General features: G+C 54.8%; 1 protein-coding gene across 1 annotated transcript in view; it reads right to left on the bottom strand.

Moving 5' to 3' along the window:
* Positions 1-707: 707 nt before the first annotated feature.
* The window catches only part of ttc17 (tetratricopeptide repeat domain 17), a 27,727-nt gene continuing 3,826 nt past the window's right edge, over positions 708-24,608 (bottom strand). Inside the window, exons 7-25 of the mRNA XM_079736927.1 lie at positions 23,059-23,206; positions 22,612-22,751; positions 20,614-20,774; positions 16,982-17,094; positions 16,682-16,834; positions 15,880-15,995; positions 14,963-15,119; positions 14,086-14,157; positions 13,575-13,799; positions 11,683-11,893; positions 9,020-9,151; positions 7,023-7,327; positions 5,428-5,578; positions 4,381-4,501; positions 4,090-4,249; positions 3,217-3,300; positions 2,817-2,936; positions 2,382-2,525; positions 708-1,656 (exon numbers count right to left, since the gene is read on the bottom strand). Coding sequence (XP_079593053.1) covers positions 1,525-1,656; positions 2,382-2,525; positions 2,817-2,936; positions 3,217-3,300; positions 4,090-4,249; positions 4,381-4,501; positions 5,428-5,578; positions 7,023-7,327; positions 9,020-9,151; positions 11,683-11,893; positions 13,575-13,799; positions 14,086-14,157; positions 14,963-15,119; positions 15,880-15,995; positions 16,682-16,834; positions 16,982-17,094; positions 20,614-20,774; positions 22,612-22,751; positions 23,059-23,206 — 2,845 coding nt within the window. The 3' untranslated portion in view covers positions 708-1,524. The remainder of the gene's footprint in view (positions 1,657-2,381; positions 2,526-2,816; positions 2,937-3,216; positions 3,301-4,089; positions 4,250-4,380; positions 4,502-5,427; positions 5,579-7,022; positions 7,328-9,019; positions 9,152-11,682; positions 11,894-13,574; positions 13,800-14,085; positions 14,158-14,962; positions 15,120-15,879; positions 15,996-16,681; positions 16,835-16,981; positions 17,095-20,613; positions 20,775-22,611; positions 22,752-23,058; positions 23,207-24,608) is intronic.

Here is a 24,608-nt window from a genome sequence, read left to right as displayed (position 1 = left end):
CTGCGCCTCCTCTATTTATAGCCTGGACCCCCAATACAGCCCGTCAATTATTCACCACCAAACATCTCCAACAGATTGCTCTAGAGTGGGACACAAATACTCCTGGGGGGGGGGGGGGCTATAGCATCATGATAATAAGGGCCATCAAGCGGGTGGCGGCGCTGTGCGGAGGCGGAGCAGCAGGTGTTCTGCTCCGCGGCCGTCCGGTCTGCGGTGTTTATAGCCGTCATGTACATCAGCCCCTCTGGAAGCCCCGCTGCTATGAAGAGCTCCTGTCTGCTGTCTGTGGTTTGGGACAGCCCTGAGGACAAGAGGGGGGGTGAGGAGGGTCTTCTCCCAGATATGGATTTTCTCTCAAGTGAACAGACAGAATGTTCTGTTTAATCGACAGTAGACCCGCTATAAGGTCCTATATTTAGTAACAGACATTCGCTTCAGATGGGCTGACATATTCTGGCTGAAGTGTAATTTACTAAATATTTGATCCTGATCTTTGTTTAAATAACTAAAATAGAAGCAAATTGAAACACACTTGCTCTCATGATTAGTCTGATTAGTCATGATTATTTTTACTAATAGTGCATGCATTGTTTCAATGCATGAGAGGACATTCAGTGGCTCTGGACTTCCTATTGTACTGTTAACGCACATTAAACAGGACCAGTAAAGAAACACGCTGACAAAACAGTAGCCTGAAGTTTCCTTAATACTGTACATTTAATAACAGAGGTATGTGCAATAATGTAATTATGGGCAAGAGCAAATTTCAAACACAAGTTTGATAAATTAATATGCCAGATTGTTTTAAAAACATTTGTAAAGTCAAAATCAAAACATCCATGGGTCCCACATAAATAGGAATGGTGTCAAATAAAATGAGTGCAAAAACTAATAATTACTGCCTCTGGGTTTGATTGGTGTGGAGGACCTGGTCGTTCTCTGACAGGTCTCACTAAAGGGTTCAAAGGTTACGGCTTCCATCAAACACAAAGTAAACCAGAGCAGGCGCTGTGCCTGACCCCCTGGAGGAGGAAGGAGGAGGTCAGAGGAGAAGCACGCGGAGCGGAGACCTCGCAGGGCGACTGAAACAGTTCAGGTGCGAGCTGAACTCAGAACCTCCTTTAGAGGCCGTGTTCTGCACCTCCCTTCCTCATCCTGGTTTACAGCTGATGAAGCTGATTAATGAAAACAAACTCAGGTATCTCAGACTTGTGTCTCTGGCGGTGGCTGACGGAACAGGAACACCTCGGGGGGATATCTACAGCTGGTTTAGTGATGAAGCCTAGTTTGATGAGGTTATCACAGAGCGCTTCGGACGGACAGAGCAGAGCAGCTGGGGTCACAGGAGGAACGCGTCCTGAGGCCGACGCACAGCCCGGCTCTGTGTAGCAGAGGGTCTGATGTGTGTGTGTTTCTAATGCGTGTGTGTGTGTAGTGTGGGTCTCAGCTCCCTCTCTGTCAGTCAGTCAGTCATTCAGTCAGTGTGTGTGTGTATTGTGTGTCTCTATTGTGTAGCGTGTGCGTTCAGGGCAGTCTCCTCTCCCTCTTGGTCAGCAGGTAGCACTGGATGGTCCTCAGCCGGTCTTTGGCCGGAGCGAACTCAGGCTGCAGCTTCAGGGTGGACTCGTACCAGCGCATGGCCTTCTCAAACTCCTCCTGCACACGCACAGTACACACACACACACACAGTACAGAGAGACACACACACACACACAGTATAGAGAGACACACACACACAGTACAGAGACACAGACACACAGTACAGACACACACACACAGTACAGACACACACACACAGTACAGAGACACACGCACAGTACAGAGAGACACACAGTAGAGACAGACACACAGTACAGACAGACACACACAGTAGAGACAGACACACAGTGCATTAAGGGGATGCAGTAAGAGGCGGTCAGCTCTGTTGGTGCTGAAGGTGTCTGAGGAGCTCCTCCGGGGGCCTGTAGGGGGCGTAACACCGCTCCTCAGAGCACCTCTCCTGGGATTGGTTAAAGTCCTCTCTCTGGCCCAGGTGCTTGACACGCAACGCTTCTGGATGGCATAGCCACGCCCCCCGCCCCTCCTACACACTTATTGTGTGTTGTACGTCCTGGCACTTAGCGTACACACTTGTTGTGTGTTGTACGCCCTGGCACCTAAACCAGTCCTCAGCATGGTGTAGCGTCTTATCCTAGCAGCCTGTGTTGTGGGGAATGGGCTATCCTAGTGATAGCTAGAGCTTGGTTCTATCATCCTGACAGCGATATGTTGTTTCTCTTTCTTCTGACAAACAGACTTATTGTGAGTGTCTTTGGATAAAAGCGTCTGCCTAGCGCCCTGAATGTAAATGTCATGGCGGGGGGGAGGGGCGAGGTGGTTACCATGGCGATGTAGACGTTGGCCAGCGTGAAGTGGTTGACCACGAAGTGGGGGGCGATCTCCACCGCCATGCGGGCCACGGTGAGGGCGTCGTCCCACAGGCGGGCGTTCTGGAAGATGTTGGCCAGGCTGATGAGAGGCACGTCCTGCACGCACGCACGCACGCACGCACGCACGCACGCACGCACACACACACGCACACACGCACACACACACACACACACACACACACACACACACACACACACACACACACACACACACACACACACACACACACGCACAAACACACACACACAATTAGTCTCAACAAATACAAAGCGAAAGAAAGGTAGAGCCAGATTTGAGCCGGTTTGCGATCAGACTTCATAGATCTCAATCCCCAGGGTGGGCCTAGTGTCGGGGTCAGAGGTCAGCATTGGGGGGAGGACCCTTGCCTTCATGTGGTGGGGGGCGTAGTTCAGGGCCTGGCGCAGGCAGTCGATGGCCCTCTTGCCCTGACCCTTCACCCTCCAGTACAGCGCCGCCATGCTGGACAGAACCCAGGACGTCTGGTTCTGGAGGAGAGGAGACAGCAGTGAGACGGGTCAGACTCTACGGTCCACATGACACCAGGAGAGGAGACAGCAGTGAGACGGGTCAGACTCCAGGTCACCAGGAGAGGATCCCAGGCTGGGGTCCTCTCTGACAGGGACCACTTGAATCCAGAACAAGACCGTCTCCTGTTCTTGAAGACGGTTTCTGAACCGTATCTATTATGGGTATCTGCCCTCCACAGAGAGACATGCCTGTTGGGACTCCAGCCCCATATATCCTAAACGTCTGAAGTCTCCGTACCTTCTCCAGCACCTTGGCGATGCGCGTGCCGACCTGCTCAAAGGACTGGGGTGGGAACTTCTCTTTGCCCAGGTTCTGCAGCACCTGAAGGAGAACCGGAGGAGAGAACGTGAGGAGCAAACAACACAGCTCTACCGGAGAGAGAAATGATGAAGACCCTTTACAACGTTTCTCTTCCCCATTATGATACCAACACGTTTGAAACGACGATTGGCCATGTGCTCCCCTACCTCCTCACTGGATCTCCCCTACCTCCTCACTGGATCTCCCCCTACCTCCTCACTGGATCTCCCCTACCTGCTCACTGGATCTCCCCTACCTCCTCACTGGATCTCCCCTACCTCCTCACTGGATCTCCCCCTACCTCCTCACTGGATCTCCCCTACCTCCTCACTGGATCTCCCCTACCTCCTCACTGGATCCCCCCCTACCTCCTCACTGGATCTCCCCTAGCTCCTCACTGGATCTCCCCTACCTCCTCACTGGATCTCCCCCTACCTCCTCACTGGATCTCCCCCTACCTCCTCACTGGATCTCCCCTACCTCCTCACTGGATCTCCCCTACCTCCTCACTGGATCTCCCCCTACCTCCTCACTGGATCTCCCCCTACCTCCTCACTGGATCTCCCCTACCTCCTCACTGGATCTCCCCCTACCTCCTCACTGGATCTCCACTACCTCCTCACTGGATCTCCCCTACCTCCTCACTGGATCTCCCCCTACCTCCTCACTGGATCTCCCCTACCTCCTCACTGGATCTCCCCTACCTCCTCACTGGATCTCCCCTACCTCCTCACTGGATCTCCCCCTACCTCCTCACTGGATCTCCCCTACCTCTCCTCACTGGACCTCCCCGGTGTAGTGCCCCCCTACCTCTCTGAGCTGGACCTCCCCGGTGTAGTGGATGGCGGCCCGGTTGGCCACCCCCCCCAGGTGGTCCAGTGTGTGCATGCTGGTGGGCAGGTTGGCGTTGCAGAGCGGCTCGGCGGCCGGCTCCTGGAGCGGGGTGGCGAAGTCGATGTGCTCAGTGATGCTGAGGACACACACACACTAATTATTTCATGCTTTATTAAACACGCGTCCATACTAAGATGAATCAGCAGGCAGACCGTCAGCCGGCCTTACACCAAGGCCCCAGCGTGGGGGGGTCCGGGGACAACGTACTCGATGTTCTTGGCGGACACGGCCAGCCAGGTGCTGGCCACGGTGGTGAGGTCCACCCTCCGCGTCCGCTGGCACTCCTCCGGCCCCGGCCAGCCCAAGCTGGAGTAGTCCCGCCAGCGGCCTGCGGACAGCAGACAGTCAGGGAGAGCCTCACACCGCTGCTTTAGGGGGGCCTCAGAGGGGGACGGGCTGTCCCACTGAGGCCCCTCCTAAAGGAGAGGGCCTCAGTGGGGGATCTGAGGCCCTCTCCCCCTGAAGGAGAGGGCCTCAGTGGGGGATCTGAGGCCCTCTCCCCCTGAAGGAGAGGACCTCAGAGGGGGACGGGCTGCCCCACTGAGGCCCCTCCTAAAGGAGAGGGCCTCAGTGGGGGATCTGAGGCCCTCTCCCCCTAAAGGAGAGGGCCTCAGAGGGGGACGGGCTGCCCCACTGAGGCCCTCTCCCCCTAAAGGAGAGGGGCCTCAGTGGGGGATCTGAGGCCCTCTCCCCCTAAAGGAGAGGGCCTCAGAGGGGTACGGGCTGCCCCACTGAGGCCCCTCCTAAAGGAGAGGGCCTCAGTGGGGGATCTGAGGCCCTCTCCCCCTAAAGGAGAGGGCCTCAGAGGGGTACGGGCTGCCCCACTGAGGCCCCTCCTAAAGGAGAGGGCCTCAGTGGGGGATCTGAGGCCCTCTCCCCCTAAAGGAGAGGGCCTCAGAGGGGGACGGGCTGCCCCACCGAGCTCCCCAAGGCCTGCTCTATGGGTCGGTCCTGGGACCTTGATAGGGACTCTATCAGCGGGAGTACGATGCTGATTGCTACATTAGCAGCGACCCCTTTAATTCTCCCACCCTCTACCGGATGAAGTGTATTTGTAAAGAGTGACTCTAGGGGCGCGCTGAGCCTGAGCAGCTAGAGGAAGTGTACCCCCTGCACAGTGCAGTGTGGTATTATCCTTTATTCTCCCAGCAGATGCTAGCGCCTGATGAAGGCGTCCCCCCCGCCCCTCTAAGAGGCAGCAGCAGGCTGGAGGGGGCCTGGTCCTCTGAGGTGAGGGCTGGAGGGAGCAGGCACCTGAGGGTCCGGGCGAGGGGATGGTGGGCCCGCTGATCTCCAGGACCGAGTGCCCCCCGGGGGGCAGCTCCCCCGGCTGGACGTCCTCCGCTCCCGAGCCCTCCGAGCCGTCCAGCTTGGACTTCCTGACCCGCTTCACCTGGAAGGTGATCTGAGGAGAGGGGGTTAATGATCTGAGGAGAGGGTTAATGATCTGAGGAGAGGGGGTTAATGATCTGAGGAGAGGGTTAATGATCTGAGGAGAGGGGGTTAATGATCTGAGGAGAGGGGGTTAATGATCTGAGGAGAGGGGGTTAATGATCTGAGGAGAGGGGGTTAATGATCTGAGGAGAGGGGGTTAATGATCTGAGGAGAGGGGGTTAATGATCTGAGGAGAGGGTTAATGATCTGAGGAGAGGGGGTTAATGATCTGAGGAGAGGGTTAATGATCTGAGGAGAGGGGGTTAATGATCTGAGGAGAGGGGGTTAATGATCTGAGGAGAGGGGGTTAATGATCTGAGGGGAGGGGGTTAATGATCTGAGGGGAGGGGGTTAATGATCTGAGGAGAGGGGGTTAATGATCTGAGGAGAGGGTTAATGATCTGAGGAGAGGGGGTTAATGATCTGAGGAGAGGGGGTTAATGATCTGAGGAGAGGGTTAATGATCTGAGGAGAGGGTTAATGATCTGAGGAGAGGGGGTTAATGATCTGAGGAGAGGGTTAATGATCTGAGGAGAGGGGGTTAATGATCTGAGGAGAGGGTTAATGATCTGAGGAGAGGGTTAATGATCTGAGGGGGGGGTTAATGATCTGAGGAGAGGGGGTTAATGATCTGGGGGGGGGTTGATGATCTGGGGGGGGGGTTAATGATCTGGGGGGGGGTTGATGATCTGGGGGGGGGGTTAATGATCTGGGGGGGGGGTTAATGATCTGGGGGGGGGGTTAATGATCTGGGGGGGGGTTGATGATCTGGGGGGGGTTGATGATCTGGGGGGGGTTAATGATCTGGGGGGGGGTTGATGATCTGGGGGGGGTTAATGATCTGGGGGGGGTTAATGATCTGGGGGGGGTTGATGATCTGGGGGGGGTTGATGATCTGGGGGGGTTAATGATCTGGGGGGGGTTGATGATCTGGGGGGGGTTGATGATCTGGGGGGGGTTGATGATCTGGGGGGGGTTGATGATCTGGGGGGGGTTGATGATCTGGGGGGGGTTGATGATCTGGGGGGGGTTAATGATCTGGGGGGGGGGGGGTTAATGATCTGGGGGGGGGGTTGATGATCTGGGGGGGGTTAATGATCTGGGGGGGGTTAATGATCTGGGGGGGGTTGATGATCTGGGGGGGGTTAATGATCTGGGGGGGGTTAATGATCTGGGGGGGGTTGATGATCTGGGGGGGGTTAATGATCTGGGGGGGGTTGATGATCTGGGGGGGGTTGATGATCTGGGGGGGGTTGATGATCTGGGGGGGGTTGATGATCTGGGGGGGGTTGATGATCTGGGGGGGGTTGATGATCTGGGGGGGGGGTTGATGATCTGGGGGGGGTTGATGATCTGGGGGGGGTTAATGATCTGGGGGGGGTTGATGATCTGGGGGGGGGTTGACAGTCACTCACCCACTCGGCGCCGTCGTCGTCCTCACAGTTCCCGAAGCAGGGCCCCCCCCCAGCGCGGGCCCCCATCACCCGGTCGCTCTTCAGGACGCGGATCCCCCGCAGGTCTCCCCGCTTCCCGCCCACGTCCAGGGCCCCCTCGAAGGCCCCCATCAGGTCCTCCTTCAGCTGCCACTCCTCCTCGCCCTCCGCCCGGCCCCCGGCCGGCCCCGGGCCCGGAGAGGACTGGCCGAACCCCGCCACCGAGGGGGAGGGCCGCGGCCGGCCCCCCGCCTCCCCCGACCCGTTGCTGTCCACCACCACCACCTCTGGAGGGGGGGGAGGAGTCAGCCAGACACTAGACCCTGAACAACACAGGGGTCCCCCACTAGAGGCCGCCAGGGGGGGTAGAGGACCTAGAGACGACTTTACATCGACCACCCTACGGTGGGGATCCAATACGGCCCCGAGGACCATCACCAGGGCCCCAGGGCCCCGAGGACCATCACCAGGGCCCCAGGGCCCCGAAGACCATCACCAGGGCCCCAGGGCCCCGAGGACCATCACCAGGGCCCCGGGGACCATCACCAGGGCCCCAGGGCCCCGAGGACCATCACCAGGGCCCCAGGGCCCCGAAGACCATCACCAGGGCCCCAGGGCCCCGAGGACCATCACCAGGGCCCCGAGGACCATCACCAGGGCCCCGGGGACCATCACCATGGCCCCAGGGCCCCGAGGACCATCACCAGGGCCCCGGGGACCATCAACAGGGCCCCGGGGACCATCACCAGGGCCCCGAGGACCATCACCAGGGCCCCAAGGACCATCACCAGGGCCCCGGGGACCATCACCAGGGCCCCAGGGCCCCGAGGACCATCACCAGGGCCCCGGGGACCATCACCAGGGCCCCAGGGCCCCGAGGACCATCACCAGTGCCCCGAGGACCATCACCAGGGCCCCGGGGACCATCACCAGGGCCCCAGGGCCCCGGGGACCATCACCAGGGCCCCAGGGCCCCGGGGACCATCACCAGGGCCCCGAGGACCATCACCAGGGCCCCGAGGACCATCACCAGGGCCCCAGGGACCATCACCAGGGCCCCGAGGACCATCACCAGGGCCCCGAGGACCATCACCAGGGCCCCGGGGACCATCACCAGGGCCCCGGGCCCCGAGGACCATCACCAGGGCCCCGGGGACCATCACCAGGGCCCCGGGGACCATCACCAGGGCCCCGGGGACCATCACCAGGGCCCCGGGGACCATCACCAGGGCCCCGGGGACCATCACCAGGGCCCCGAGGACCATCACCAGGGCCCCAGGGCCCCGGGGACCATCACCAGGGCCCCAGGGCCCCGGGGACCATCACCAGGGCCCCAGGGCCCCGAGGACCATCACCAGGGCCCCAGGGCCCCGGGGACCATCACCAGGTCCCAGGGCCCCGAGGACCATCACCAGGGCCCCAGGGCCCCGGGGACCATCACCAGGGCCCCAGGGCCCCGAGGACCATCACCAGGGCCCCGGGGACCATCACCAGGGCCCCGAGGACCATCACCAGGGCCCAAGTGCCCCGAGGACCATCACCAGGGCCCTAGGGCCCCGAGGACCATCACCAGGGCCCTAGGGCCCCGAGGACCATCACCAGGGCCCCAGGGCCCCGAGGACCATCAACAGGGCCCCGAGGACCATCACCAGGCCAGGCCCCTGGACCTGGAGACCATCACCAGGCCGGGCCCCTGGACCAGCAGACCATCACCAGGCCGGGCCCCTGGACCTGGAGACCATCACCAGGCCGGGCCCCTGGACCAGCAGACCATCACCAGGCCGGGCCCCTACAGACCATCACCAGGCCAGGCCCCTGGACCAGGAGACCATCACCAGGCCAGGCCCCTGGACCAGGAGACCATCACCAGGCCAGGCCCCTGGACCAGGAGACCATCACCAGGCCAGGCCCCTGGACCTGGAGACCATCACCAGGCCAGGCCCCTGGACCCCATCACCAGGCCAGGCCCCTGGACTTACTCTCAAACAGCAGGGCCTCCTCCACGGTGGGCCCCGGGGCCAGCCCCCCCGCGTCCTGGCTGGGGTCCGGACCGCTCTCCCACTCCTCCAGCTGGATGGCCAGGCTGTCCTCCGCCATGCAGACGGCGCCCACTGGAGGGGAAACCAAGCCATTACAGTCTGATAGGACACAGGGATCACACACTCTTCATCATGACACACATGGGAGTCCTGATCACACTCTTCATCATGACACACATGGGAGTCCTGATCACACTCTTCATCATGACACACATGGGAGTCCTGATCACACTCTTCATCATGACACACATGGGAGTCCGGATCACACTCTTCATCATGACACACATGGGAGTCCGGATCACACTCTTCATCATGACACGCATGGGAGTCCTGATCACACTCTTCATCATGACACACATGGGAGTCCGGATCACACTCTTCATCATGACACGCATGGGAGTCCTGATCACACTCTTCATCATGACACACATGGGAGTCCGGATCACACTCTTCATCATGACACACATGGGAGTCCTGATCACACTCTTCATCATGACACAAATGGGAGTCCTGATCACACTCTTCATCATGACACACATGGGAGTCCTGATCACACTCTTCATCATGACACACATGGGAGTCCTGATCACACTCTTCATCATGACACACATGAGAGTCCTGATCACACTCTTCATCATGACACTGCAAGCTGACTCTGTGGAGCTATTCAAAGGAAAGCTCAAAACGCACCTCTACGATCTTGCATTTGGAACATAGGAGTGTGAAAACGACAGATGCGAAGTGAAGACCACTCTGTTTGTTTGTGTTTTGTTAATGCAGTATACATTCCCACTATGTACTGTTCCGTTCTAATTCACTATTCTGTCTGTTCTAGCGTGTTGCGGTGACTGGACTGGATGCCTGGACTCTCCTCATGGTCAACCGGCCAGCACCACATCACCATTTTAACATGATGTGCATGTATTTACCTGTATGTCAATTATGGCACCCATTGCACTCCTGACCATTCCTGGAAGAAGGGATCCCCCACTATGCGTTTCTTCTCAAGATTTCTTCCTTGCTAATTTCAAGGGAGTTTTTTTCTTGCCCTTGTGGGGGCTTGGGTAAAGGGGGGTGTCATAAATATTTGACCTGTTAAACCCTTTGAGACTGTAATGGTGATGAAGGGCTATACAAATAAAATTGAATTGAATTGAATTGACACACATGGGAGTCCTGATCACACTCTTCATCACAGCTGACATGGTAAATGTGAGACATTGCTGTCATCATGCAATACAATTCAACCTTCAGATAGAGACGAGACACGTGATAATTGAGTATATATGTAAATATATTTCAAGATGAATTATTATTGCTTGACACGTATTACTTAATATTTGTCCTTCAAATATATATTCCATTTATATTGTCCCAAAAATATTACTAATTCATCAACAACAAGTCACAAGGACACAGCTGCTTGGGTCATAACTTAAGATGCACTGTTTCAGCTTTATCACAAATACCTGATTGAGATCACATGAATGATGGAGAAATCTGCTGAAACTGATTTCTTTGGGTATGAATTCTGATGACTATTGCAACAGGACGGCTCGGTAACACGTGTGTGTTTTAAGTAGGGACATTTACCGCACAAAAAAATATGAGTATCCAGGAGCTACACTGATGTTACTTGAGTACAATAAAAGGGAAATGTTTCCATTTGAGATGCTATACTATGAATATTTAGAGTATATGTGTAATGAGGTCAGCCGACACTATGGGATGTGAACCTCGCTGGGTGAGCGCTCTGATGCACTTTGTGGAGGAGAGCCTGATTGGGTGAGAGTGGGTCTCCAGGTGGACTACACGCACTGATCTCATGAGAGATGCTCCTTACCTACGTTAGTAACCCCTCGTTATTATCACTGGAAGCCATCACACACACACACACACACTGCCTGGCAGCATGTTCCTTTGCTGCGTGTCCTGCCTGGGAGCAATATTTAGCTCTGGTGAGTAAAATATAGAGCCTTCTAAATCGGGCGGCAGCTATTTCCAGCCGCCTGAATTATTGAGCAGCCAAATGTCTCCCCTTCAAAGCACTCCACTCCACACTCCAGCTAACATGCAGCCGGAGTTAAAGAAACACAGGCGCCGGCGTTGGCTCCAGCGGTGATCATTGGCCTCTTATTGAGCTACTGCATCTAAAAGAACTGCACAGGGGGAAAGGGACCTCTAGGTCAACAACGTCCACCGGCCTCCTGGGATGATGAGTCGCAGTGGGATCAAGAGAGAACCAGGAAAGATCTGAACCTTTTGATGGGCTCTGTTGGGATACGGTCATGCCTCCGTTTGTTATAGTCGTGTTTTATTCTAACGCTCCCTTTGAACTTGTTCTCTCACAGAGATTGGCGACGGCGTGCCTTCTGAAGGCTCAGCTTCTATTGGTCGAGATCCTCCAACGCTCAGCAGCCAGGAGGGCCCAGCAGGGGGGGCTGTTTCTGTGCTCCTCATCACTCCAGGCCATGTTCCTGTGTTCCTCTTAATGTGATCCATTACTGAAATCAAGGTACGATCCCGGCTCTAACTCACACCATCAACTGTTATGCGTGCGTGTTTGTGTGTGTTTGTGCGCGTGTCTGCAGCGGCGGACTCACGCGGGCAGGGCTGGCGCTGGGAGAGGTTGTAGAGGGAGGGGTAGAACTGCAGGCAGCGCAGCAGGGGCAGGCTGGAGCGGCACTGCTCACAGCCCTCCAGCGGGGAGGGGGGGGCCAGCCCGGCCTCCAGGGCATGGCGGAACAGGGCCAGCGCCCCCGTCACGTTGCCCTGGGCCAGATGCACGCTCACCAGGCTCAGCAGGCTGTGGGGCTGGGGCCAAAGACAACATCCAGACTGTTAGAAGAACCAGTACATCTCCCAGAGGAAGCACCCTCACCTGGCTCAGCTGTGGGGCTGGGGCCAGAGACCACCTCCAGACTGGTAGAAGAACCAGTACATCTCCCAGAGGAAGCACCCTCACCTGGCTCAGCTGTGGGGCTGGGGCCAGAGACCACCTCCAGACTGGTAGAAGAACCAGTGCATCTCCCAGAGGAAGCACCCTCACCTGGCCACCTCCAGACTGGTAGAAGAACCTGTACATCTCCCAGAGGATGTGTCCGCTAAACACCTACCAAACATCTGCTCCGGAGAACATCTCTCAGTCAGCTAATCACCTGAACCCCTTGGCCTGTGTGGATGCTAATTGGACACCAGCTTGACGATGTGGACAGGAGATCGAATAGAATCTACCAATTGAATCTGCCTGAAGGAGTTGAAGGAGTTTCAAAGGCTTTGATGGAACATCATTATCTCATACGGTCCTTGATAACCCTTAACGACTTCATGAGAAGTGAATGAAGTATTTCTGTCTGTAAGAATGCTTCAGTAATTAGAGACGAGTGCACCTGAAGGCAGTAGACGGGGACCAATGGATTCAGGAGATGTTCCATGGGCTCAAGATGCTCCGTCAACTTGTTTATTTAATGTTCAAAACCTGGGACGATTATAAAAATACGATACATTCTTTAAAGTAATGCACCCAATGCCCAGGTTATTTCAATGCCTACCTCTATAAATACCCTGCATTCAAAGCAGTCTTTGTCCCCGAGACCAAGTGGAATTTAATCAAAATGAAATGGATTTTCTAGTGACGTACTGCCCTGTGAAGTGGATGTCATTGCTTAAGCTCCTGAAGAGGTTGGTCTCCCTTCTAGAAGGCGTTCCATGTCCCCGGCTGTGTCCTCCTTCTCACTGAATGAGGAGCAGCCTTCCCTAGGAAGGGTCCATCTACGTCTGGGGGCCGCATCAGGCCTCTCCTCCACGGACCACCTGGAGCGTCCTGGAGGGGGCTCCAGGCGGACCCCCGGAGCCCAGCTCCACCCTGAACCAGGAGGAGAGTTCCTCTGAAACACCCCCCCCCACTGTCCCAGAACCCAGGGGTGTTATGACTGGAGAAGAGGCAAGGAAAGCTTCTGGTGGCTCTCCCATCATAAGGGTCTAAGGACGACTGCGGACCACAGGTTTAGTGAATCGGGTCAGTAACGCGGGAGAAGGCTGCAGCCCGAGTCCTTTGGGGCAGCACGTCAGAGCACGGCCTCTAAAAGGGCTTGTTTCTGCCACTGACAGGCTCAGATTCTATTGTTATAGAACGGATCCCAACCTTTGACCTGTCCCTTGATCCCGGTCTGTTTGTTATCTTGTTCAACCGAGTCTCGCTCTACCAAAGTCCTCATACTTAACTCTAGGAAAGTCTCTCTGGATGTTGCAGGAAACCTCTCTATTGCAATACCAATCTGGACTCTCCTCCCCCTGATCCTCTAGATAACAACAGGCTAGGCTTTCTGTTGTCTCTCGTTCCAATGCTGCCTACCCGCACTCAGGTCAACTTGGGAATAACAGAAGGACCAATCACAAGGTGGAGGAAGCCGTTTAAATGACGGTTAAGCCTGACCCCAGGAGGACCCGGCCGGTGCAGAGGGCAGAGAGGAGCGGTGGGAGGGAGGGGGCTCACCTCCGAGGCGTTGAGCTCCAGCGCGTGCTGTAGCAGGGTGTGGGCGTGCGCGGCCAGGCCGTGGTGCAGCAGCAGGTTGGCGGCGTTGCTCAGGGCCAGGTGGCGCTGGGCGGGCGGGGCGGCGGCCAGGCCCTGCCGCAGGCAGCGCAGGGCGCGGCTCCCGTTGCCGCGGGCGCGCCAGAAGACGGCCGCCTCGTTGTGCAGCAGCCAGCGCGGCGCCTTGGCCTGCGGACAGCGGGCGGTGAGGGCGGGGCCTCGACAGGCTACCACCAATCAGGACCAGACTACCTCCGACCAATCATGGACGAGCACTGATTGGTCAGACATTAAATCTAAAGGGCTCCTACAGAGGGGGGCTCAGAGAACAGATACCCAGGGGGAGGGCTCTGCCATTCCCAACATATTTAGAATAATAATAATGTTTTTTTAAATATAAATCTATGATCTTGTGATTAAATTAATAAGACAAAAGATAGATTAATCTCTGAGGTAAAACTTGGGGCAGACTTACCTGCGTTAAAGATTGAGCTATTCTGGAGCCAATCTGGTCCAATGACCAGCCTCCACTGCGCACCTGTAACACCTGAACACACACAAGGAGACAAGGAGACAGCATCAACACCTAGACACACAAGGAGACAGCATCAACACCTAGACACACAAGGAGACAAGGAGACAGCATCAACACCTAGACACACAAGGAGACAGCATCAACACCTAGACACACAAGGAGACAAGGAGACAGCATCAACACCTAGACACACAAGGAGACAAGGAGACAGCATCAACACCTAGACACACAAGGAGACAAGGAGACAGCATCAACACCTAGACACACAAGGAGACAGCATCAACACCTAGACACACAAGGAGACAAGGACACAGCATCAACACCTAGACACACAAGGAGACAAGGACACAGTATCAACACCTAGACACACAAGGAGACAAGGACACAGTATCAACACCTAGACACACAAGGAGACAAGGAGACAGCATCAACACCTAGACACACAAGGAGACAAGGAGACAGCATCAACACCTAGACACAAAAGGAGACAAGGACACAGTGTCAACACCTAGACACACAAGGAGACAAGGACACAGTATCAACACCTAGACACACAAGGAGACAAGGACACAGTATCAACACCTAGACACACAAGGAGTAGAATTAATATTCTTTTCTCAATGCCAGTTCAAAGCCATTATGCAACCTATTTCCAAAGGTTTTTCTGTTTTAAGAGTGATGCAATATGTCAAGAAAATCCTGACACACTGTCAAAATATATATTTTTATAATAATAACAATTCCTCTAGTAACGTTACAAACCCTGTTTACAACCCTTCTTCTACTTCTGATGTGCCCCAGTGTCCCCCCCCGGTACCTTGGCGGCGAACAGGTCGGGCAGCTGCTTCTCCCCCAGGGCCCAGTCCAGGGAGGCAGGCAGCAGGGCGGGAGGAGGCTGGGAGGCAGAGCCGCAGTCCGGCAGGGAGGTGGTCTGAGGAGGACTGCTGCTCCCATAGAGGTCATCTGCCACTGGGCTGCACACACACACCACACACACATTACAAACCCCGGGCTGCACATTTAGTGGTACGGTTTCAGAGGGCAGCAGACTGACCTGAGGCCCTCATGGTGGGTTCAGAGGGCAGCAGACTGACCTGAGGCCCTCATGGTGGGTTCAGAGGGCAGCAGACTGACCTGAGGCCCTCATGGTGGGTTCAGAGGGCAGCAGACTGACCTGAGACCCTCATGGTGGGTTCAGAGGGCAGCAGACTGACCTGAGACCCTCATGGTGGGTTCAGAGGGCAGCAGACTGACCTGAGACCCTCATGGTGGGTTCAGAGGGCAGCAGACTGACCTGAGGCCCTCATGGTGGGTTCAGAGGGCAGCAGACTGACCTGAGACCCTCATGGTGGGTTCAGAGGGCAGCAGACTGACCTGAGGCCCTCATGGTGGGTTCAGAGGGCAGCAGACTGACCTGAGGCCCTCATGGTGGGTTCAGAGGGCAGCAGACTGACCTGAGACCCTCATGGTGGGTTCAGAGGGCAGCAGACTGACCTGAGGCCCTCATGGTGGGTTCAGAGGGCAGCAGACTGACCTGAGACCCTCATGGTGGGTTCAGAGGGCAGCAGACTGACCTGAGGCCCTCATGGTGGGTTCAGAGGGCAGCAGACTGACCTGAGACCCTCATGGTGGGTTCAGAGGGCAGCAGACTGACCTGAGGCCCTCATGGTGGGTTCAGAGGGCAGCAGACTGACCTGAGGCCCTCATGGTGGGTTCAGAGGGCAGCAGACTGACCTGAGGCCCTGGGCTTCCGGCGGGAGGTAAAAGGTGGGCAGCAGGTGGGCCGGGGGGATGCTGGGGAACTCCTGGGCACAGTCCGCCCTGCGAGGCCACAGCATCCTCTGCATGTCCTGAGGAAGAACATGCTTTAGTATTCATCCCTGGCAGCCAGTAGCCGCCAGTAGCAGCCAGTAGCAGCCAGTAGCCGCCAGTAGCAGCCAGTAGCAGCCAGTAGCAGCCAGTAGCAGCCGGTAGCAGCCGGTAGCAGCCGTTAGCAGTCAGTAGCTGCCAGTAGCTGCCAGTAGCAGCCAGTAGCAGCCAGTAGCAGCCAGTAGCAGTCAGTAGCTGCCAGTAGCAGCCAGTAGCAGCCAGTAGCAGTCAGTAGCTGCCAGTAGCAGCCAGAAGCAGCCAGTAGCAGCCAGAAGCAGCCAGTAGCAGCCAGAAGCAGCCAGTAGCAGTCAGTAGCTGCCAGTAGCAGCCAGAAGCAGCCAGTAGCAGCCAGTAGCAGCCAGTAGCAGTCAGTAGCAACCAGTAGCAGCCAGTAGCTGCCTGTAGCAGCCAGTAGCAGCCAGTAGCAGCCAGAAGCAGCCAGTAGCAGTCAGTAGCTGCCAGTAGCAGCCAGAAGCAGCCAGTAGCAGCCAGTAGCAGCCAGTAGCAGCCAGTAGCAGCCAGTAGCAGTCAGTAGCAACCAGTAGCAGCCAGTAGCTGCCTGTAGCAGCCAGTAGCAGCCAGTAGCAGCCAGAAGCAGCCAGTAGCAGCCAGTAGCAGTCAGTAGCAGCCAGTAGCAGCAGCATGGGCTGCGGGGGGCGTGTCTCACCTGGGCGGGGCCCTGCCGGCCGCCCCAGAAGGCCACAGCGGGGTCCTGGTCCCCGGACACGGAGGGGTGGAGCTGGGGGCTGGAGGCCGTGAGGTTGGGGCTGTGGTCGGAGACCAGCGCCACGCTGGAGGCCACGGACACCTCCTCCCCGAACTAGGGAGGGAGGGAGAGGGATAACGTTGGGAACGCCGTGTGGAAACCTCACTGAAGGATATTGAAAAAGCTTTTTGAACTACTAGTACTACTGCTAGTACTGCTGCTAGTAGTACTACTGGTATTACTATGTGAGCCAACACCCACCTGAACGTAGTGGACGTGCTCAAACAGGTCACCACGGTGATAGCGCACAGGGAGGTCAAAGGGGCAGAGGAGGTGTCGCTGTGGCTGGCCGAGGCAACACATCTGGTGGTTCCCTGGAGACAGGGAGACAGACAGGGAGACAGACAGGAACCCATGGGGAGAGACAGGGAGACAGAGACAGACAGGAACCCACAGGGAGAGACAGGGAGACAGACAGAGAGACAGACAGGAACCCACAGGGAGAGACAGGGAGACAGACAGGAACCCACGGGGAGAGACAGGGAGACAGAGACAGACAGGAACCCACAGGGAGAGACAGGGAGACAGACAGAGAGACAGACAGGAACCCACAGGGAGAGACAGGGAGACAGACAGGAACCCACGGGGAGAGACAGGGAGACAGAGACAGACAGGAACCCACAGGGAGAGACAGGGAGACAGGCAGAGAGACAGACAGGAACCCACAGGGAGACAGGGAGACAGACAGAGAGACAGACAGGAACCCACAGGGAGAGAGAGGGAGACAGAGAGACAGACAGGAACCCACAGGGAGAGAGAGGGAGACAGAGAGACAGACAGGAACCCACAGGGAGACAGAGACAGACAGAGAGACAGACAGGAACCCACAGGAAGAGAGGGAGACAGAGACAGACAGAGACAAACAGGAACCCACAGGGAGAGAGACACAGAGACAGAGACAGACAGAGAGACAGACAGGAACCCACAGGGAGAGACAGGGAGACAGACAGAGAGACAGACAGGAACCCACAGGGAGAGAGAGAGGGATACAGAGAATCAGACAGGAACCCACAGGAAGAGAGAGGGAGAAAGAGACAGACAGAGAGACAGACAGGAACCCACAGGGAGGGACAGGGAGACAGAGAGACAGACAGGAACCCACAGGAAGAGAGAGGGAGACAGAGACAGACAGAGAGACAGACAGGAACCCACAGGGAGAGAGACACAGAGACAGAGACAGACAGAGAGACAGACAGGAACCCATAGGGAGAGAGGGAGAGACACAGAGACAGGGAGAGACACAGAGACAGACAGACAGAGAGACAGACAGGAACCCACAGAGAGAGAGAGACAGACAGACAGACAGGAACCCACAGGGAGAGAGGGCGAGACACAGAGACAAACAGGAACCCACAGAGAGAGAGGGAGAGACAGAGAGAGAGCGAGAGAGAGAGTGAGAGAGAGAAATCCACAGAGGGGGAGAGTAACAGACAGACAGGAACCCACAGGGAGAGGGAGAGACACAGAGAGAGGCAAACAGGAACAGAAAGAGACAGACAGAAACAGGGATAGACAGATAGAAAAAGACAGAGAGAGAGGGAGAGAGACAGACAGACAGAAACAGAGAAAGAACATTAAAAAAAAGACACATCTTGTGTGGTTTTAGCACGCCCTATTCTTTATTTGTTTTGTGTTTGAAGGCGTTCTAGCCATAGCTGAATGGATATTGTGCAAGGGTGAAAACATGGTTTCCCCATAAGCCTGTGATCGTATAGTGGCGACTAATCCGACTATGTGAAGAACGAGGCTGTCTAGGGCGAGGTTACGGCTGTCGACCAGAACGGAGATATCAAACAGAACAGAAACTCATTCAGGTGAGTGGATGAGGCTTACAGAAGAAGTTTTTAATGAGAGGGTTGCTACAGTGACCAGCCAACCCGCCCAGAGCAACGTGATCAGTCAAAACTACTTCAAGCAGGAGAAAGTCAAACGCCCGTCTGGTGGTGTGATCCGGGGACAGAGTGCAGACCAGCTGATAGTCCACATCAATACAGGCAGGGAGGAATGTTTCTGTGAGCCATCAAGGAGGTCAGATGACCAAACAACATTCCAAAAAGTAATTCATTTACATTACAAAATATAGATATAAGTGAAACTCAATTATACACATCCTCGAAGTAAATCAGAGGTAAAAAACTAAAATATGCTGTACTTGAACTTGATTGCCACAAACAATTATGTTTTTGACCCCAACAACCACTATCCCTACAACTAGGGCCCAACCGATTCATCTGCCTGCCGATTTAATCGGCCGATTATAGCCTTTTTGAAAATAATCAACATCTGCCAAAAGACGCCGATTACAACCGATTTTTTTTTTTGAAATGTTATTGCGCTTAGTATCCAGCAGAGTGCGCTCCTACTCCATTCTACTTAAGAAAGGCTCTCAGTCTCACCCACCGCACTCATTTTTGGACACAACACCCGAGCGCATGTAGCTTGAATGTCCTGAGCTCATTGGGTAAACCGAGCAGAGTTTCCCCCCACGGTAAGTTTATAACTAGTTTGTGTAATGAACAATTGGTCCTTTTAAACGTGTAGGTCATGCTTAAAAAAAGGAAAAGTACACCTAACCCCCCACTACCCTTCAAATACAGTAAAGCTAACCTAGCCTTGCTAACTAGCAACTTTAGCCGGAGTAAAAAAGAGGAGATTGAATTTTACCGTACAACATGAAAACACGCTCGTCAGGCAGCTGCGCGCTCACCTCACCAATGTACACAAGACGCGTTGTTTGAGCATGTTGTGCCTGTTTTTCTTTAGGTCCGAGGCCATGTTAATTTGTTATACTGTAGACTCTAACGGTGAGATACTGCTCAGTGCGCACGTGTTAGTCACTGCTCACGAGCGCAGCACATTGGGAGGTACAGATGTCAGATAAGACTCATAGCAAGGTTTGGGACTACTTCACCAAGGGGCCTACTGGTGAAGCAGTTTGTAATGCTTTTTTTTTATTTTTTATAATCGGCCGATTAAATCGTTATCGTAATTTTTCTCTGAAAATAATCGGCAAAAAAAAAAAAAAATCAATATCGGTCGGGCCCTACCTGTCTGTCTAATTGAATCCAGGTCTAATTGAATCCATGTGTAATTGATTCCAGGTCTAATGGATTCCAGGTCTAATGGATTCCAGTTCCAAAGGATTCCACTTCTAATTGATTCCAGGTCTAATGGATTCTAGGTCTAATTAAATCCATGTTTAATTGAATTCAGGTCTAATGGATTTCAGGTCTAATTGAATCCAGGTCTAATTGATTCCAGGTCTAATTGAATCCAGGTCTAATTGAATCCAGGTCTAATTGATTCCAGGTCTAATTGAATCCAGGTGTATTTGATTCCAGGTCTAATTGATTCCAGGTCTAATTGAATCCAGGTCTAATTGAATCCAGGTCTAATTAAAATCCAGGTCTAATTGATTCCAGGTCTAATTGAATCCAGGTCTAATTGAATCCAGGTCTAATTGAATCCAGTTCTAATTGAATCCAGGTCTTATTGAATCCAGGCCTAATTGATTCCAGGTCTAATTGATTCCAGTTCTAATTGAATCCAGGTCTAATTAATTCCAGGTCTAATTGATTCCAGGTCTAATTGAATCCAGGTCTAATTGAATCCAGGTCTAATGGATTCCAGGTCTAATGGATTCCAGTTCCAAAGGATTCCACTTCTAATTGATTCCAGGTCTAATGGATTCTAGGTCTAATTAAATCCATGTTTAATTGAATCCAGGTCTAATGGATTTCAGGTCTAATTGATTCCAGGTCTAATTGAATCCAGGTCTAATTGATTCCAGGTCTAATTGAATCCAGGTCTAGGTGATTGGGGGTGCAGCTCACCCAGCTGGGCCTCCTTGGCCATCTGCGTCTCGTGGATGATGTTGCGCAGGATCTGCTCCTCCTGCAGCAGCTTGTGTTTGTCTAGCGCCTCCTGCTGGCGGAGGTAGTGGTCGTGCTGCTTCTGGTACTCCTTCAGCTCGTTCAGCGTCCGCTGCAGAGACCTGTGGGGAGGAGGTGCACCCGTTAGCATGTGGAGTAGAGTAGTGCTCTGTGTTACATACAGATCATAGGTTTGGCTTTACGTCGTCACCTCACAGCTTTTCATTCCTTCTCATGATGTGAGGGTTGTGTGCTTTAACCGTCTGGACAGTCTTATACGCTGAGGTTACCTTTCGGACTCCTGTAGTCTACTATATCTTTAAGCTCATCTGCCACAGTCCTTTAGGCTGTACCGAGATAGGACTATAGACTCATGGCGCACCCCCTCAATAGTTCTATTCTTTGTCTACATTCAGACAGAAGGAGGTTGGTGCCGTGTCTTCTGTCTGGTGTGTCTGGAGAGTCTGTCTCCTGTCTGGTGAGTCTGTCTCCTGTCTGGAGAGTCTGTCTCCTGTCTGGAGAGTCTGTCTCCTGTCTGGTGAGTCTGTCTCCTGTCTGGAGAGTCTGTCTCCTGTCTGGAGAGTCTGTCTCCTGTCTGGAGAGTCTGTCTCCTGTCTGGTGAGTCTGTCTCCTGTCTGGTGTGTCTGTCTCCTGTCTGGTGAGTCTGTCTCCTGTCTGGTGGGTCTGTCTCCTGTCTGGAGAGTCTGTCTCCTGTCTGGAGAGTCTGTCTCCTGTCTGGAGAGTCTGTCTCCTGTCTGGTGAGTCTGTCTCCTGTCTGGTGAGTCTGTCTCCTGTCTGGAGAGTCTGTCTCCTGTCTGGAGAGTCTGTCTCCTGTCTGGTGAGTCTGTCTCCTGTCTGGTGTGTCTGTCTCCTGTCTGGTGAGTCTGTCTCCTGTCTGGAGAGTCTGTCTCCTGTCTGGAGAGTCTGTCTCCTGTCTGGTGAGTCTGTCTCCTGTCTGGTGAGTCTGTCTCCTGTCTGGAGAGTCTGTCTCCTGTCTGGAGAGTCTGTCTCCTGTCTGGTGAGTCTGTCTCCTGTCTGGTGTGTCTGTCTCCTGTCTGGTGAGTCTGTCTCCTGTCTGGTGAGTCTGTCTCCTGTCTGGAGAGTCTGTCTCCTGTCTGGTGAGTCTGTCTCCTGTCTGGAGAGTCTGTCTCCTGTCTGGTGAGTCTGTCTCCTGTCTGGAGAGTCTGTCTCCTGTCTGGTGAGTCTGCCTCCTGTCTGGAGAGTCTGTCTCCTGTCTGGAGAGTCTGTCTCCTGTCTGGTGAGTCTGTCTCCTGTCTGGAGAGTCTGTCTCCTGTCTGGTGAGTCTGTCTCCTGTCTGGTGTGTCTGTCTCCTGTCTGGTGAGTCTGTCTCCTGTCTGGTGAGTCTGTCTCCTGTCTGGAGAGTCTGTCTCCTGTCTGGTGTGTCTGTCTCCTGTCTGGTGTGTCTGTCTCCTGCCTGGTGTGTCTGGTGAGTCTGTCTCCTGTCTGGTGTGTCTGGTGAGTCTTTCTGGTGCGTCTGGTGTTTCTGGTGAGTGTGTCTGGTGAGTGTGTCTGGTGAGTGTGTCTGGTGAGTGTGTCTGGTGAGTGTGTCTGGTGAGTCTGTCTGGTGAGTCTGTCTGTTGAGTCTTTCTGGTGTTTCTGGTGAGTCTGTCTGGTGAGTGTGTCTGGTGAGTCTGTCTGGTGAGTGTGTCTGGTGAGTCTGTCTGGTGAGTGTGTCTGGTGAGTCTGTCTGGTGAGTGTGTCTGGTGAGTCTGTCTGGTGATTGTGTCTGGTGAGTGTGTCTGGTGAGTGTGTCTGGTGAGTGTGTCTGGTGAGTGTGTCTGGTGATTGTGTCTGGTGAGTGTGTCTGGTGAGTGTGTCTGGTGAGTGTGTCTGGTGAGTGTGTCTGGTGAGTGTGTCTGGTGAGTGTGTCTGGTGAGTGTGTCTGGTGAGTGTGTCTGGTGAGTGTGTCTGGTGAGTCTGGTGTTGAGGCGCTCTGACCTGTGCTGGGCCTCCAGGCGCTGCTCCAGCTTCTGCTGACACAGCACGGCGTGCTTCCTGCGCAGGGCCTGCTCGAGGCCGGGCTGGGCGGCCAGGGCCTGCTCGTAGCACAGCACAGAGTGGTTGTACTCCCCCAGCATCTGCAGACCGGGGACAGTGCTGGGTCAACCAAGGGTCACACGCAGCCACGCCCATCACAACGTCACCCGTAATGACGGCTGACTCTCAAAGCTCACTGCATGGCGGTCTGAGTAACATGTCTGCTGGTGGCCTGTGCTGGTGTTGTGGTTCTGAAGTAAGCTGAAGCTGTGGGGATGTGGCATCTGTTGTGGTGGTGGTTGTGGAATTCAATGGTCATGGGATTAGTAATGGTGGTGGTACTGGTTGTGGTGCCCATCGTGTTACTGGTGGTGGTGGTAGTGGTGCCCATGGGGGTGGGGGTCTTACGGCGTAGATGTTGCCCAGCGTGTAGTGACAGGTGAACAGGTCTGAGGAGAGGTCCAGCGCGGCGTGGGCCAGGATGGCCGCGTCGGCGGAGAAGTGCGCGCGGTGCAGGATGTTGGCCATGTTCACCAGGGCCACGTCCTTGAGTGTCCTGCAGCGCACACAACACAAAGAGGGGTCCCCTTAGACGCACACACACACACAACACAAAGAGGGGTCCCCTTAGACGCACACACACACACAACACAAAGAGGGGTCCCCTTAGACGCACACACACAACACAAAGAGGGGTCCCCTTAGACGCACACACACACACAACACAAAGAGGGGTCCCCTTAGACGCACACACACACACAACACAAAGAGGGGTCCCCTTAGACGCACACACACACACACAACACAAAGAGGGGTCCCCTTAGACGCACACACACACACAACACAAAGAGGGGTCGCCTTAGACGCACACACACACAACACAAAGAGGGGTCGCCTTAGACGCACACACACACACAACACAAAGAGGGGTCCCCTTAGACGCACACACACAACACAAAGAGGGGTCCCCTTAGACGCACACACACACAACACAAAGAGGGGTCCCCTTAGACGCACACACACACACAACACAAAGAGGGGTCGCCTTAGACGCACACACACACACAACACAAAGAGGGGTCCCCTTAGACGCACACACACACAACACAAAGAGGGGTCCCCTTAGACGCACACACACACAACACAAAGAGGGGTCCCCTTAGACGCACACACACACAACACAAAGAGGGGTCCCCTTAGACGCACACACACACAACACAAAGAGGGGTCCCCTTAGACGCACACACACACACAACACAAAGAGGGGTCCCCTCAGACGCACACACAAACAACACAAAGAGGGGTCCCCTCAGACGCACACACACACAACACAAAGAGGGGTCCCCTTAGACGCACACATACACAACACAAAGAGGGGTCCCCTTAGACGCACACACATACACAACACAAAGAGGGGTCCCCTTAGATGCACACACACAACACAAAGAGGGGTCCTCTTAGACGCGCACACACACACACAACACAAAGAGGGGTCCCCTTAGACGCACACACACACAACACAAAGAGGGGTGCCCTTAGACGCACACACACACACAACACAAGAGGGGTCCTCTTAGACGCGCACACACACACACAACACAAAGAGGGGTCCTCTTAGACGCACACACACACAACACAAAGAGGAGTCCCCTTAGACGCACACACACAATACAAGAGGGGTCCTATTAGACGCACACACACACAGCACAAGAGGGGTCCCCTTAGACGCACACACACACACAACACAAAGAGGGGTCCTCTTAGACGCACACACAACACAAAGAGGGGTCTCCTTAGACGCACACACACACACAGAACACAAAGAGGGGTCCCCTTAGACGCACACACACACAACACAAGAGGGGACCTCTTAGACGCACACACAAACACAACACAAGAGGGGTCCCCTTAGACGCACACACACACACAACACAAAGAGGGGTCCCCTTAAACGCACA

Source organism: Pollachius pollachius (assembly GCF_949987615.1).
Source record: "Pollachius pollachius genome assembly, chromosome: 5".
Taxonomy (NCBI): Eukaryota; Metazoa; Chordata; class Actinopteri; order Gadiformes; family Gadidae; genus Pollachius; species Pollachius pollachius.
Note: the sequence above shows the minus strand (reverse complement) of the source record. Positions and strands in the feature narration are given on the sequence as shown.